Genomic DNA, 13,938 nt, shown 5'->3' with positions numbered 1-13,938 from the left:
ATTGCAAACTTAGGGGAAAGATTTCTTCATTTAACAATGAGAATGTAAGTAGGGGGATCTTTACTCATGTGAGATAACCTTTTATGTCAGCCAAGGTGTTGAATTGTCAGTGATAACTGCTATACTAAAGAAGTTTAGAACAAATAAAAGTGATGATGACCCTTAATGACTTAAATCATATGCTTCTGCCTGTAGGTTAGCTGTGTCATATTACGTCATTTCACAGAAGACAGCAATATCATTCAGTATATTTGTTCTAATTCTGGTATGTCATAAATGAGGATTGACTAACATTTTTAGATGCACAAACTTTGGGATGATCCACTTGTCTTTTTAATTAGCATTTGAAATAGAGAAAAATGTATTTGCTACATGTAGCAAACTTCTAAATTTTTTTGTTTAGTTATACATCTCTCCTGAGAACCATCCCAAAATTACCTGCATAATTTAGCTTAAATTTAATTTTTAATGCAAGTTCCAATAGACACTTAGCTGAAGGGGGAAGTACTTTGACTATGCGTAATCTTCTATTTTGTATGTATCTTCGTATTTCCTTATGCAATTAGATATTTGCATTCTATGAAACTATGTTTCTTGACAGGAGTCCCAAAAGATTTGAAGTACAGTGTGTAAAATACACAATCTATACTGCAAGGTTACTATCAGAATTGAAAATAATTTTTAAAGTTTCAGGTCCTCGTGAAAACATGTTTAAGATGTTGCAAAGTATTAAACACCGTTCACCTGTCTTCCAAGTCCTTTAAGATACTAAGCAGGTAGATTCTGTTCACCTCAGCATTGTGTTCACCCTTAATGGTATGATGCCAGGAGATACCATCACTTCCCTTGAGCTCTGGCGTGTTCTCGATTCACTGTTCTGACCTTAACGAAGGGAACGTTTGGTAACTGTGTTGCTTCATCTTCTAGCGAAATAACTATTAGAAGATACGTATCTCTGGATCTTATAGATTATGTAAGTATTAACATAACTTAAAAAACTGAGAGACTTACAGAAAAATAGGAAGATGTTATTTTAATTAAGCAAAAACAGAGTTATAATCACTCTTTCTAAAAATAAAATTAGACTCTTTATCCATCCTTAACATCTGCATTTAATATTTTCTTCTAAACAAAAATACAGATGTGATTATGTAGCAAATTACAGTCTTTGACAACGTATAGTATTTACCTTTTCTTACACTTACTTTAATTCTAATTTGGTCATTAATACTTGACTCATTACTGCAACGTGTTACTTGTAGTAAAAGTGCCACAATTGAACTATAAACATGACATTGCCATCTTAAAACTGCTTTGCTATAAACTGTAGAGAATATACAGAGTTACAAAGTCGTTGTGTTCTTATCAAAATATACAAACCCCCCCAAACCTAACACAAGCTATCAATATTTTTCTTATGAACTATACAGTTATATAAAATATTTGTAAAATTATCTTTATATTTATAAATATTCTACCTTATTTGCTTTGGTCTATAATTATCATCATACAAGTCCACTTAGAAGTTATCTTTGTGTACTTTCTTTGAAACATCATCGTACTTTCCTGTGTTTATTCTTCTATTATCCTTATTTAAATGGAACCAAAGCTGCCATGAAACCAAAGTTTCTCAAGGGGTTCATAGCATTCACCAATGATAGAATAAATAAGTGGACTATATTATTACTTCAATCAATACTGTATTATCATTTCAATTGTAGTTTTATTGTACCCAAGCTATAGTTTCTTTTAAAATAGTCAAGAAGACGAAGTAAACAAACAAACTGTGTACTATATTTGCACGTAGAATGAAAGTGAGGTTCACTAACCTTTGTCCTGACTTAATTTTTTAACACTTCATAGAGATGAACGTACATGACTAATTGGAAATGCAGATACAGTACAACAGAGCCCTATCATATAAACTGCAACTTGTACACATACACCCTCTTTGACTTTTTAAAAATCTCTTAATCTCAGTTAAAATTAATCACATTTTCACAAAATAGTATTAATTGTAGTATTTTGGTGATGTCTTTCAGAAGCCTGTTCTCCCGATTCTGATCAAACTGTGAAGCCGCAAGGCTCACCATAACCCTTCAGTGTGGCAGGATGAGGGAGGCAGAAAAGGCCAACACTTCTTCCCCCAGCAACCCCTTCCAGGCACCTCTCTGCTATGGGCCCATGGTGCTGGGCCAAGGGACACTGCGATGAAGCTTGCCTGGGGGGAGATGCCGGCATGGTTAGGGCGATCACTGAGAAGGGATATGCGAAGGTTAGATGTTGTATTTCAGGCATGGGGATGACAGGGAACCCCACAAACTGGCCCTATCCCTGTTCATACATCGAGACTGCCTCAGGGATATATATGGAAGCAAGAATCTGAGTATTTACCTACTCCTCCTGAAATCAAAGTATTTATGGGGAGTTGCTCTGTTGTTTGTTGTCCAGGCATTATTCCAGGATGAGGAGGAAGACTGTCTGAATCTCCTCTTCTTCTGCTGAGAAGAATGGTATTTCTAAAAGACAGGAGTTGCAGACCGACCAGGAGGTGGCCATTTATATACAGGATTTCTTTAAGCAGGCTGTTTCATTAGAACAATTTTCTTCAGACAAATGCACCTGAATAGCTCTACCAGGCCATTGACATTGGGACTTATGCAGTTTGGAAGACTGGCTATTGTGAGTTCCACTGAATCTTTATTAAATGTCTCAGAGATACCATAAATCTGGAATACTTTCCACACAAGCACTCAGACTTAACGGTTATTATGGTCACGACAAAAGTGAATATGGAAAGGAAAAGGGGCTTAAACTCCTGAATGCGTTTTGTAAATGTTGAGTTACAGAAATGCACACCAGAACTCAACTGTACTTCAGCATACCCAAGTTCATGAAACACTTCCCACCTTCACTTTAGAATACACTAAATTACAATTATTTTGTTTATAAACACATTACTTTTTGTTAAAAAATGCAATATATGGTTTCTGCAGCAAAAATTCCTTCTACAGAGTACACTGTGAACCTACATATTTATTTTGCCTAGAATGATTCTGACGCAAAAACAGCACTGTAAAATAGTTCAGTGACTAGTTTCCTGTAATGCTAAGTAGAAGGGGTTTGGTTGGCCATATTTTTTTTCCTTTTGTTCTTTCTCTCTCTCTCCCTCTGTTAGAAGTCTATTGTGGCAAAAGTATTTTGGGTCTTTCACATTAAGTTTGTATTATTGCAAATACTAGTTCTTCTTTTCTGTGTTATTTTTCCTTCTTTTGCATACATTGACACGTTTAGATGAAGAAATTTGATCTTAGTAAATGATACTAATTTGAGTGGAGACGTTTCCCCATTCAATGCATCTATATTTTCTCCAATATATAGTTTCCGATTTTTCTTCTCTTTTGCACAACTGTCACTCAGAGTATAACTTCTGGAGTAACATTTTGTGTATTTTTTACTTCACTTACTTCTGAGCCAAGGAAATGTGGATTTTCCAAAAGTTTAGCGCTTTCATTGCAAAACTGTTCTTTCCTATCTTGTGGACCTGGATTTTTGAATAGATGTTTTTTCTGGTGCATTCCCAGAGCAGCTGCTGTCTTGCAAATTTTGGGGCACTGAAAGCAAGCATATCCTTTTCCATTATGCTGACGTACATGTCTTTGCTCATGGTTTCTTTTGGTAGAAAGATACAAGAAGCTCTGAAAGCAGAACTGACAGTGGTAGCGTTTTTCTCCAGTATGAATTCTTTCATGTATTTTGAGTGTTTCATTTAAAGTGAACGCCTTATTACAGTATTGGCAGACAAAGTCTTTGACGCCCAGGTGAATACGTTCGTGTTTCTGTAGATTTCCAGGAATTGAGAAACATTTACCACAGGTTTTGCAAGTGTAGGGCTTTTCCCCAGTGTGACACCTCATATGCATTTTTAAAGTGGATGGACTTTGAAATTGTTTTTGGCATAATTCACAAATGTAAGGCTTTGAAGTAGCTACATGCCAGTGTACGTGTTCTTGAATTTCTGCAGTGGAAGACTGATCTCTTTCGCAGAGCTCACAATGAAGATTAGGCATTTCTGCATTCTCTTCTTGACTAATCGCCTTTTCCTCAGGAGCATTCCTGAGTGCATACTCTCGACTGCATGTGTTGTGGCTTTCCATAATGGTGTTCTTGCTTCCGTGCTTTTTCCTCCATTTGGTCTTTTTCATTTTTCTTAGCTGTTTGGATTTCTTTTTTGGTTTGTAATTATAATAGGGTCTCCAGGGTTTATCACTGGAGTCCTGGTCACTTACGTCATCACACATTTCTGTCAGCTCCAGGCATTCTGAGCTATAGAGCCTAGATGGGCTTCTTTCTTTTATCTCCATTTCGGATTCCTCAATTAGATTGTCCTGTTTGGACTCGTGTTTAGATTTTCGGCCCCTTTTACAAAACAGCTTAGATCCTAATATATGTCTTTTTACAATAGCCTCATTACCAATTTTTACTGTTATTTGACAAAGAGGTGCAACATTGCTGTCAGCAGATGTTCCAGGTAAGGCAGGCTTTGCAATGTACGTTTCAGTTTTACTCGATTCTTGGACAGTATTTGTTGTTTTGCTAGATGACCCTCCAGATCCTGTGACGTGCTGTGTATCCTCAGTTGCTTCTGCTCTGTTGTACAGCTGTGTTTTCTTTTTTTCCTTAATAGTTTTTGGTTTTGTAATGCACTTCCCATAATTATCTGACCCATATTTACAATCATCACTTACAGACTGACTAGGTAGATTATTTGAAGATTCTGTCTTACTGTTTTCTACAGAAGTGACTGTTTTACTGTGCATTATTACTGATGAAACTCTGCTACTGTGCATTATGACAGAGGGTGCAGAACTGCTATAACTGATGACAGAGGTTGAATTTTCATTCACATTAGTTAAAGACACAACTGAGGAGTCACATTCCTGAGAACCAGAGTCATTTGCAGCAGTGGAAACTCTCTTCTCAGCTGTGAAAAAGTCCCTTTGCAGGTCAGAATTTAAGATACCTACTCCCCAAGAGGAAGAATTCTGAGTATTCGTGGAAGATGCTGCATCATTACATGAAGATGTATCCAAGGCAAGAGTTCTGTTGTTTGCTATTATATTACTTTGAAAATTCAGTGGTGGTAGCTCAGAGCTAAGAGAACTCGGAATGAAACAGTTAGCAGAAGCAGTTTCGTTAACCTGGCTACTTGTTTGAACATTTTCGTATGAAGAATTTCGGTAGGACTTATAAGGTAGTCGCCTGCATTTCATAGGTAAAAGTCGATAAAGTTTGTATGGGTACATACTTGGTTTTAAGCCTCCGTTGGCTGTCTTTTTATTTACTGAGAGACGATGGTCAATTGCATGGAAAGATTTCTGATGATTTTTTAGTATATAATAAGTCATAAAAGTCTCCAGACAGAAAATGCACTGGTACCGTCTTTCTCCAGTGTGCCAGATCTCATGTCTGGTGCGATACTCAGCTAATGCGAATACTTTATTGCAGTAGTGACAAGGATATGTTCTTCTCCATGAATGCACATTTGCATGTCTTCGAAGGCTAGACAATGTTACATAACTACGCTTGCAAACAATGCACGTATATAATATCTGCCCATCAACGACTTTAACCAAATGATCTGTTTCTGGTAAAGTGCAGTTTGCATTAGAATAATCAGTGATGCTGTTTTCAGACAATAGAGGCTCTGTATTTGCATATGAACTTCCATTCCTTCCATCTGTAGCAGTATAGTTATCTGCAAAATTTTGTTCGCTTCCATTGTGAACTGATAAGCTACTTGATCTCATGCAGACTTGTTCATGACTTTCCAGTATATTTAGATTTGCAAATTGTTTGCTGCAGTATTTGCATGTGAAAGTTTCCTGATGCTCTGAATGGAGCTGAAGATGAGAACTGAGCAACACCCTGTCATTGAATGATTTTGCACAACAGTTACAGTTGTAAACAGGTGGAACAACAGTTGCCACAGAACCAGAGACATTAGCAGAATTGTTTTCCTCTTCTCTGGATAAATTGAAATCTCCTGCTTTATTTTGAGGTTTTGGAAAGGAAATAATTGTCTGATCAGTAACTGCTTCATGTTGGCCTTCTGTAGTGGTTACTGTAGAGGCCGGTACTTTTGCTGTAGCCAAACCAGTACCCTGGGGCTTAAAGGCTGTCTTAGGAGTACTACACGCTTGTTTTCCCGGCTGAACGAGTGGTGTGGCTTGGAGATTTTCATAGTGGTCTTCACCGATCTTGTATGAAGGGCTGCTGTCCTGTTCAAGAAAAGGTGTTCCTTGAAAAGTATCTCCCCCAGAAGAAACCGCATAGGAATGTTCGGCCAGTGTACTGGCTGGCTCAGCATCTTTGCAGGCGTCGCTTCTATCGAGGCTGATGGGTGCTTGTATTGTTTCAGATACCTTTTTAAAGCTTGCCCTCAAATCAAGTGGAGAAAACAAAGTGTTTTCAGTTTCAAAAATTGAGAATGCATTTGTAATTCGTGGTCCATTTGTCACAGCAGAGTCTTCATGTCTCTTTTCATGTTTTTCCTCTTTGACAGTCCCTTTTTCATTAATACAGTATGCATAGGGGCAGGGGGAACTTGAAAAATTAACATCTGTAAGATCTTCTAGAAATGATATTCCCAGTTTTTTTCCTGCAGCTGCAAGGTCCGTTACAGTCTCCTGCCTCTTAACAACTACTGTGGAACTGTAGATGTAATTCAGTATTTCTGTAAACACTTCAGCTTTGAGATCATCTAACTCCAGTACGTGACCTGAAATACAGATAGTACGACTCCAAAATATGTTTTTAAAGTAAAGGCTTGAAGCTGCCAGCACATTACTATGGGCTTTAAATTTGGTATCTTCCACAATTATGGTGACATCACATAAAATACCCCGAATGCGCTGTTCATTTAAAATAGAAAGTACAGTGTCACTGTGGAAGTCATCCTTGAGATCCTTTGAATGGGACATGACTGTCATCTACAAGAAAAAAAAAAGTAAATATATTTAGAAGGCATTTTTCATCCATTTCAGTTATAGATCAAGTTTATAGTTCTATATTTTATATATTTAAATTTATTAACTTTTAAATTTTAAGAATGAGTAAAATTTTGTCATAGCATTTCAGGTTGAAGTAATCTTGGGTTCACTCGTGCCAACAATACTGAAGGTAATCCATGTACAGATCAAGGACGCAGGAACACCAGTAGCTCCTCAGCAGGAGGCAGAGGATCTTCTCTGTCCCCGCATGGGTCTGTCGCCCAGCCGGTGCCTTTCACTGGGGACTGCAGCCACCGGCTTTCTGTTGTGCCAGCGGGTGCATCTGCTCAGGTTCACACTGAACGACTCACTGAACCCTTGAGTAATTCCCCCAGCATCTGGTTGAGCTATTTGGTAGATGTTACAGGGAAGGCTGAATTGCTGTGGTTCTGTGGATGCTGAGGACTTTGTTTTCTGGGCCCGTTTGTCAGACAATGACTTTACAACACAACTGCATTTGATCCCCTTATTAAGCTGATATTTAAAACAGGGATCAGACATCCCATGCAATAAAGTTTCAGTTGCAGGATAAGGCTTTATAAAGAAATTAATGCACAAGCAACACAATTTTGTAAACAATAGCAGAGTATGTATAACACTATTTACATAAACAGTATATAATTTTGAAATAGTGATTAAATTTTATTAAATAGTTTACACTTACTTTAAAAATGACTGAAAATTTATAAGTAACTGAATTTATAAATTCAGTAAAACAAGTAATAGAATGTTTTTTATTCAGTTATAGTTTAGATTTATAGTGTTCACACTTTACAATTTGATAGTGTGTTCTTAATTTCTACCAAATAATAAGATTTAATTGCAATAGTAAATACTGTTAAATAACTGCCAATTTATAATAATGAGGTTTAATGCTGACAAAAAATGTTTAGATTAGCCAGGCTGTTACTGTATGAATATACTGGTTTATTTGAGATAAAAGATGCAAAATATGAATGAAAAGTAGACTGAAAAAATGGATGAATTTGACAGTATGTATCTGAAGAAAATCTCTGACTTAACCAGATGATTTTTTTGTTTTGTTCAAATTCAGATCTGTACCATATAATGAGGTTTGTTCCTTTTTTTCCCCATCTCTGAGTAGTGTTTTAAACTACTACTGCTCATTTCTGACTTCAAGTCATGAAGAAATAGTTGTCCTACTGGCACTTACCAATCACTAAGACAGACCCTTTTCTTTCAACTTGTGGAATCAAAATGCACCTTAAAGAAAATGACCAACTACAGATATTTTGTAAGATATGTTAAAATAGTACCACACTGTAGTGCTCTAATAGGTTAGGAATACCTTCTAAACATTCCATCTACTGCTCCAAACTTAAATGCTAAGCTTGAAAATTTTTATGGTGACCCTTACCCTCAAATAGTTTACATTAAAAATGCCAATATATTTATTAAGATGGGCTTGATCCAAATGGTGAAATAAAGGTTTAACCCATATTCACTAAGCAAACAGCAATGGCCATTTAGAACACATTGGCTCTCTCACCCAAGCTATTCAGAAGTAATCCTTTCTTGAAAATAGGGTCTTTATCACCAAGTAAGTAACATGGGACATACACCCTTGCTCTAGCTAATCTAGTTACACTTTGGACACTTTATCACAAATCCACCAACTACTTCACTGCAAATCAAATTATACAAAAAACAATGACAACCTTGCTGTGAAGACAAACACAATGTACTATGAAAAACATCATAATCTGGTACATTATGGATGAAGCCTGGAAGTAAAATTTGTACCTTGCAGCACGGCCATTGTTTCTATCAGGAGGGTATTACCTATGCCAATGGCCAAAACTTCTAATATAGTTCAATGGCTGAGAATTTTCAATGCACAGAATTCAGAAAAATCAAAACTGTGATTCACAAAAAATACCTCTGATGCTTATATATGCCACAGATGTCAAGAAATGAATTCACCAGTATAACTGTGATAGAAATGTAGACGTATATTATTTTGATTATCTGATCACTCACAGCAGCTGTAAATCTAGATGCATTGTTTTGTGCCTTTAAATCTTAAAATCATAGCTTATAATGTGTTTGTTTATTACACTTATTTGGCTTAAAATAAGAGACATTTATTCATGTGGAATGATAACCTGAAATTCACAGTAGTTAGGTACGGTTTTCTGCTTTAGTTCAGTATCTGAAAACTCATATATAACTGTAGATAGTTTCTAGCATATCGAGTCTTCTACAGAAAGAATACTGACAAGAACACTCCTCTTCAAGCAGGCAGCCACTATCCCATAATTGATTCTTTTTTTTCATTGACAATGTCTGAGATTACATCTGACTTGCTCATGTGATGTGGTATTAGAAACCAACTGTCAGACATCAAAAACATTTCACAACAGGAGCTACTGATAGAGTTATTTCCTGAGTATAGGAAATAAATGATGTCAACTCTACATCCCAGTGAACTGCCCCATAGGAACTTGCCTGTGTTTTTTGTTTCTTTATTGGAGACAGCTGGTTTTAGTTCAAAGGCACATCATCTGACATACTGTTTGCTAAATATATCAGACTGCTACTTGTATACTAAGAGGCATTTATAAGCAAGGCCTACAAACCCTAGTGTTTTTAGCAGAAGTCTTATTATTCAGCTAGTTATTTCAAAATTTATCCTCCTAAGGAGAAAAGTGAATATTTTCAATTTCTACTTGCATGTACATAGATTGCCAGTTTCTGTAGTCCTGGATATTCTGGTATGCTCAGTAAAACACCAAACTAGATTCCTTGTGTAAAGATAGTAGAAACCAGCATTTGCTATTTGGACATTTACTTTTTTTGCTGTGTGCTAAACCATCTGCTATATATCTCATTGGAAAGTTATACAGAAAAATTCCAGAGCAAATTGATTTTCAGAGCCAACACTTTTTGCTTCTCTGTCTCAACCTATGCATTCCCCAAATACTCCATTTATTCATCTGTGTAATGATTCTCCACTGCCTTTTATTTTACCTGTCTTGCTTCTTGCATATGTGAAAAATGTGTCTGAAATGCTATAAAATCAGAATGCTCTACCTAGCACACACATAAAAGGAATATTTTAGGAATATCTTACATTCCATTTGCAGTTCATACTGCAAAAGGAAAACCTGCTCTTCAGTTTCCAAGGGTGCTCTAAGATACACAGAGACCAAGATACAAAAAGATCAAATTTTTCAGATGTATTATTATTAATATTTTCAATTTAAACACTGGAAAGACCATTTGGAATGTTACTATTCTTCTGTATGATTTTTATTATAGAATTATGCAAGAAATCCTAGTATTATTTATAAATGTTGCCCAAAACATATGTAAATACCATTTGACCTATTAAAGGTCAACAAAACCCTTCAGCCTACTAAGCCATGCTTTTTTGGCAGAAATACATGTGTTATTTTGATACTTTTTACTGTCAATCCAGACATAAATAATTTGTTAGGAATCTGAACAGTACCTTTGTAGTATAACCTAATAGTCTTTGGTGCACCTACAGATAACTTTAGCTTCTGAACAGAATTTTTGATTGGGGGAGCTACCTTACTATTTGCAGATTTTCTGCGAAAACAGTAACAGACTTAACCTGTCATTAAAAATTGTTGAATCAGTTTGAGAAATAAGATTTAAATATTAATCTGAAACTTAAGTGTAATGGTCAGCAGGTAGATTAAACGATAATGTTACCTTTTCTGACATCAACAGAATACCACTCCAGGACAATAGTCATAAGTGAGAATAAGTAGTATTAAAAGTTAATGGAAAGATCAGAGATTGATGCATCCAAACACAAATTTGACTACTTCTGCCTCACAGATGATACTGCTACTTATAAATACTAGAGCAGCCAGCTCTACATAGACACTGCAGAGGGAAGAAGTTACTGTTAATTTTTATATTAATATAACCTTGAAGTAAAGAGATCACAAGAAGTTTTACTGGCTAATGAATACCAAATATAACAAATATAAAATTTGTTACTACCAAAAGAACAACTGTTGCAATCTAGGAATATTGTTTTTAACTTTTGCTAAACTTTTGAAATCCACTGCCAGGCCAGCGTACCCCATTACATATGAGAAGAGATTCTTTTATTACACTTCGGTCACCTAAATTTGAAAGACAAGCTAGTGGCATCAACAAAAAACCCATTAGGGCCAGTTGCTAGTACCCAGGCAAAATAAAAAAGCAGCAAGATACTTGATAAACTGTAATAACAGTTCTCTCTCTGTTTTCCTTATTCCACGCATTTCTACTGGGATTTTAAATATGTTAATATTTTCTGGTACTTACCAACATAACACTATGGAAACACGTTCGCTCCATAATTTTCTTATGTTCAGTTTCATTCCACTCTATTAACATGCTTTGAAGGCTATCTCTGTTTTGTTTCCAGCCTGTTTCCCCAGCTGAGAAGGAACATTCATCTGTACCTAACTCTCCTAAAGGGCACTATTTTGTTCTAGAGCAGAAACAGGGCTAGACATCACGAACAAACAAAGCAAAAACCAAACAAAAACGAGTAAAAACATACCACATCCTCCCTAGCTCTACTATCTTGATCCCTGCCCACGTGGAAACCTACTGACCAACAATCACTTTTATGATGGTAGCTCAGTTTTTTATGGAATCACTTCACCAGTCCCACCTGGGCAATACAGCTACGCAAGGCTGCCTCGACCAGGGTCCCTTCAGTCTCCTTATAACCTCAGGCATGCAGGGAAGTTTTAACGATGTCTAATTATGGTTAATAGCTTGCAGTGGCATGTAGCTTAGTGCTCCAGTCTATATAGCTACACATTATTTCTACAAGTACATTTATGTTTCTTCTCTTTTAGACTCACTGCTTGCATCCTTCCTATTAATATCGAATACTTACCTTTTCTATTTGTTATCGCCTCATAAGCATTATAGACTTAAAATAATTATTTTCAGCCTCGCACTGTTTCCTCTAACTTTTAATTCAGACAGCTGGGGGGGTGGAATTTAACATAAGAATATTACGTTAGCATTGGCAGATCTCTAAAGCCACCAGATGAACCATTCTTTCAGAGTTGTAATTCCTTCCTATTATCAGCATCCCTACCTCATTCTCCCACTTCCTGCTTTATGCTTTTTACGATCATTTCTCATCACATGGAAAACAGCCTTTAAAGCCTTTTGAGCACTTTAAACAGCCTTGAGCACTTTAAATCAGTGCTCAGAGCGGGCTTATGCTTTTCCTTAAGTGATGTTTCTCGCTTCGAAAACCAAAGCAAGTCCTAGCTCCGTAACAGGGCACTCTGTAACTGATCTGGCTCTAAAAATACTTTTAAAAAATGCATCTGCCGCTGCATGTCCGGTTCTTTCTGCTATCAAAAGGTTTCACCCGTCCGTCCACGTCCTTGCCGAGACTTTCAACGCAGCGGGCCGCGGCCCCGCCAGAGGCGCCGGCAGGGGCGGGAAGGCGGGCGGCGCGGCGGTTCGCCTCGCACCGTTCGCCCACACGGTGGAGCTGGACGCGCGCGGTGAAGGCCCCGTCCCCTTTTCTTATTAAAGCAAGATTCGAAATAAAGGCTTTTACAACTACATTAAATGCGAACTGCTGCTGCAGAGTTCAAATGCGATTGTCTCGTAATCCTGCACGACTTACATCAAATACAAGCCCCTGATGCGGCACGTTAACGTCAGTATATTCGTCTGTCTTAAAACGGGGCCTCTTGAGACATCAAACATTTGGCAACCCGTCAGCTGCAGATAACTTGAAGACACTTCCTGTTTATGGGTAATAACTGTACTCCGGACTAAATTAAATCTCTAGCCGAGGAAGCAATGCACATTAACCTGCAATATGATTTTTCCTAGCAGTAACAGAAACGCTTACGCAATCGTCCGCTCGAACGTAGAACAACTCACTGTTTTTGAGCTACCTGGCGCTTAAAACCATGTCTTTGGGGTTTTCTCTGGCGGGGAGGAAGACGAAAGCAGCAGCTCAGCGGGACGGTGCGCTGGGTGCCGGGGCGCGGGCTGACGTGACAGGTGCCATCTTCCTGGCGGCGCGCGGCCCGTGGCGCCCGCCCGCCGCGCCGCAGCGCGGGGCCCGCCGGCGGCGGCAGGACGGCGCAGCAGCCATTTTGCTCTGATAATCCCTGGTAATCAGATTTGCCTGTGGCTTGTGAAACGCGGGCTGATTCCAGCGCCCTGCCTTCCCTTCTTCCTTTACTAACTGCTACGTTACTTTTCATGTGTCTGTTTTACAGCAAATGCTTTGTGCTTAATTAATAGAGCCAGCTGGGATATTTAGCGTATCAGCCAAGTTGTTTATATGCAAGGACTGTAAAGTAGAAAGATGAGGAAATGCAGTGTTCCCTATATCCAACCCCTTGCTCCATGGTCATCAATGCAGTTTTGTCCACATCAGTTAGACTTCCTCTTAAACCTAACAAAGGATTTTGATTGCATTACTCTCCTTCAAAGCTGTTCTCATATGAAGAAAGAGAAAGCATTTATAGAGATACATAGCTCTGTGCGTAACTTCTGCAACTTCCCACTAAAAATGAGAGATGAAATATGTCCTTGAAAAAATAATATTGGAGATAAATTACATTTGGTTACTGAAGTACAGACACATTTACCTTATTTTCCTTATCTGGTTGTATTAAGTATCTTTTTTGAAGCATATATAGAAACTCATACAGTATCATGAGGAGGTTTATTTTAAGCAGTAGTCTTATTCTCTAATTTTGTTATTTTCAAATTATTTAGTGCCTCAGAAAACAAGTGCAACAATACTCTTAGTGCTTCATAAGCACTAAGAAATGCTTACCTAGATAAAGAAGTAGGTAGCTTGATTTCATTTAGCCAGATGCTCCAATATATTTGGTACGGTCTT

General features: G+C 37.5%; 1 protein-coding gene across 3 annotated transcripts; it reads right to left on the bottom strand.

The window, feature by feature from the left end:
• Window positions 1-1,075: 1,075 nt before the first annotated feature.
• Window positions 1,076-13,409, bottom strand: ZBTB38 (zinc finger and BTB domain containing 38). Of its 3 annotated transcripts, none has more exons than XM_072868010.1 (2): window positions 12,977-13,409; window positions 1,076-6,992 (listed from the first exon to the last, which is right to left on the bottom strand). In XM_072868010.1, exons 1-2 carry the CDS (start codon window positions 13,289-13,291, stop codon window positions 3,417-3,419), a joined length of 3,891 nt encoding a protein of 1,296 aa, XP_072724111.1. In that variant the 5' UTR covers window positions 13,292-13,409; the 3' UTR covers window positions 1,076-3,416. The 3 variants fall into 3 exon arrangements, with proteins under 3 accessions (XP_072724111.1, XP_072724113.1, XP_072724112.1); XM_072868012.1 differs by having other exon boundaries at window positions 12,931-13,105; XM_072868011.1 differs by having other exon boundaries at window positions 12,963-13,105.
• Between the last annotated feature and the right edge of the window lie 529 nt (window positions 13,410-13,938).

Source organism: Ciconia boyciana, chromosome 7, assembly GCF_034638445.1.
Source record: "Ciconia boyciana chromosome 7, ASM3463844v1, whole genome shotgun sequence".
NCBI lineage: Eukaryota > Metazoa > Chordata > Aves > Ciconiiformes > Ciconiidae > Ciconia > Ciconia boyciana.
The sequence above is the reverse complement of the archived record's forward strand: the minus strand, read 5'-3'. Positions and strand labels throughout refer to the sequence as shown.

Coding starts and splice junctions, on each gene's coding strand:
- ZBTB38 (XM_072868010.1), bottom strand. CDS start 13,291: ATGAAAAGTAACGTAGCAGTTAGTAAAGGAAGAAGGGAAGGCAGGGCG. Junction 6,993..12,976: donor GACATGGTTTTAAGCGCCAG/GTAGCTCAAAAA, acceptor TTTTTCTTGTAG/ATGACAGTCATGTCCCATTC.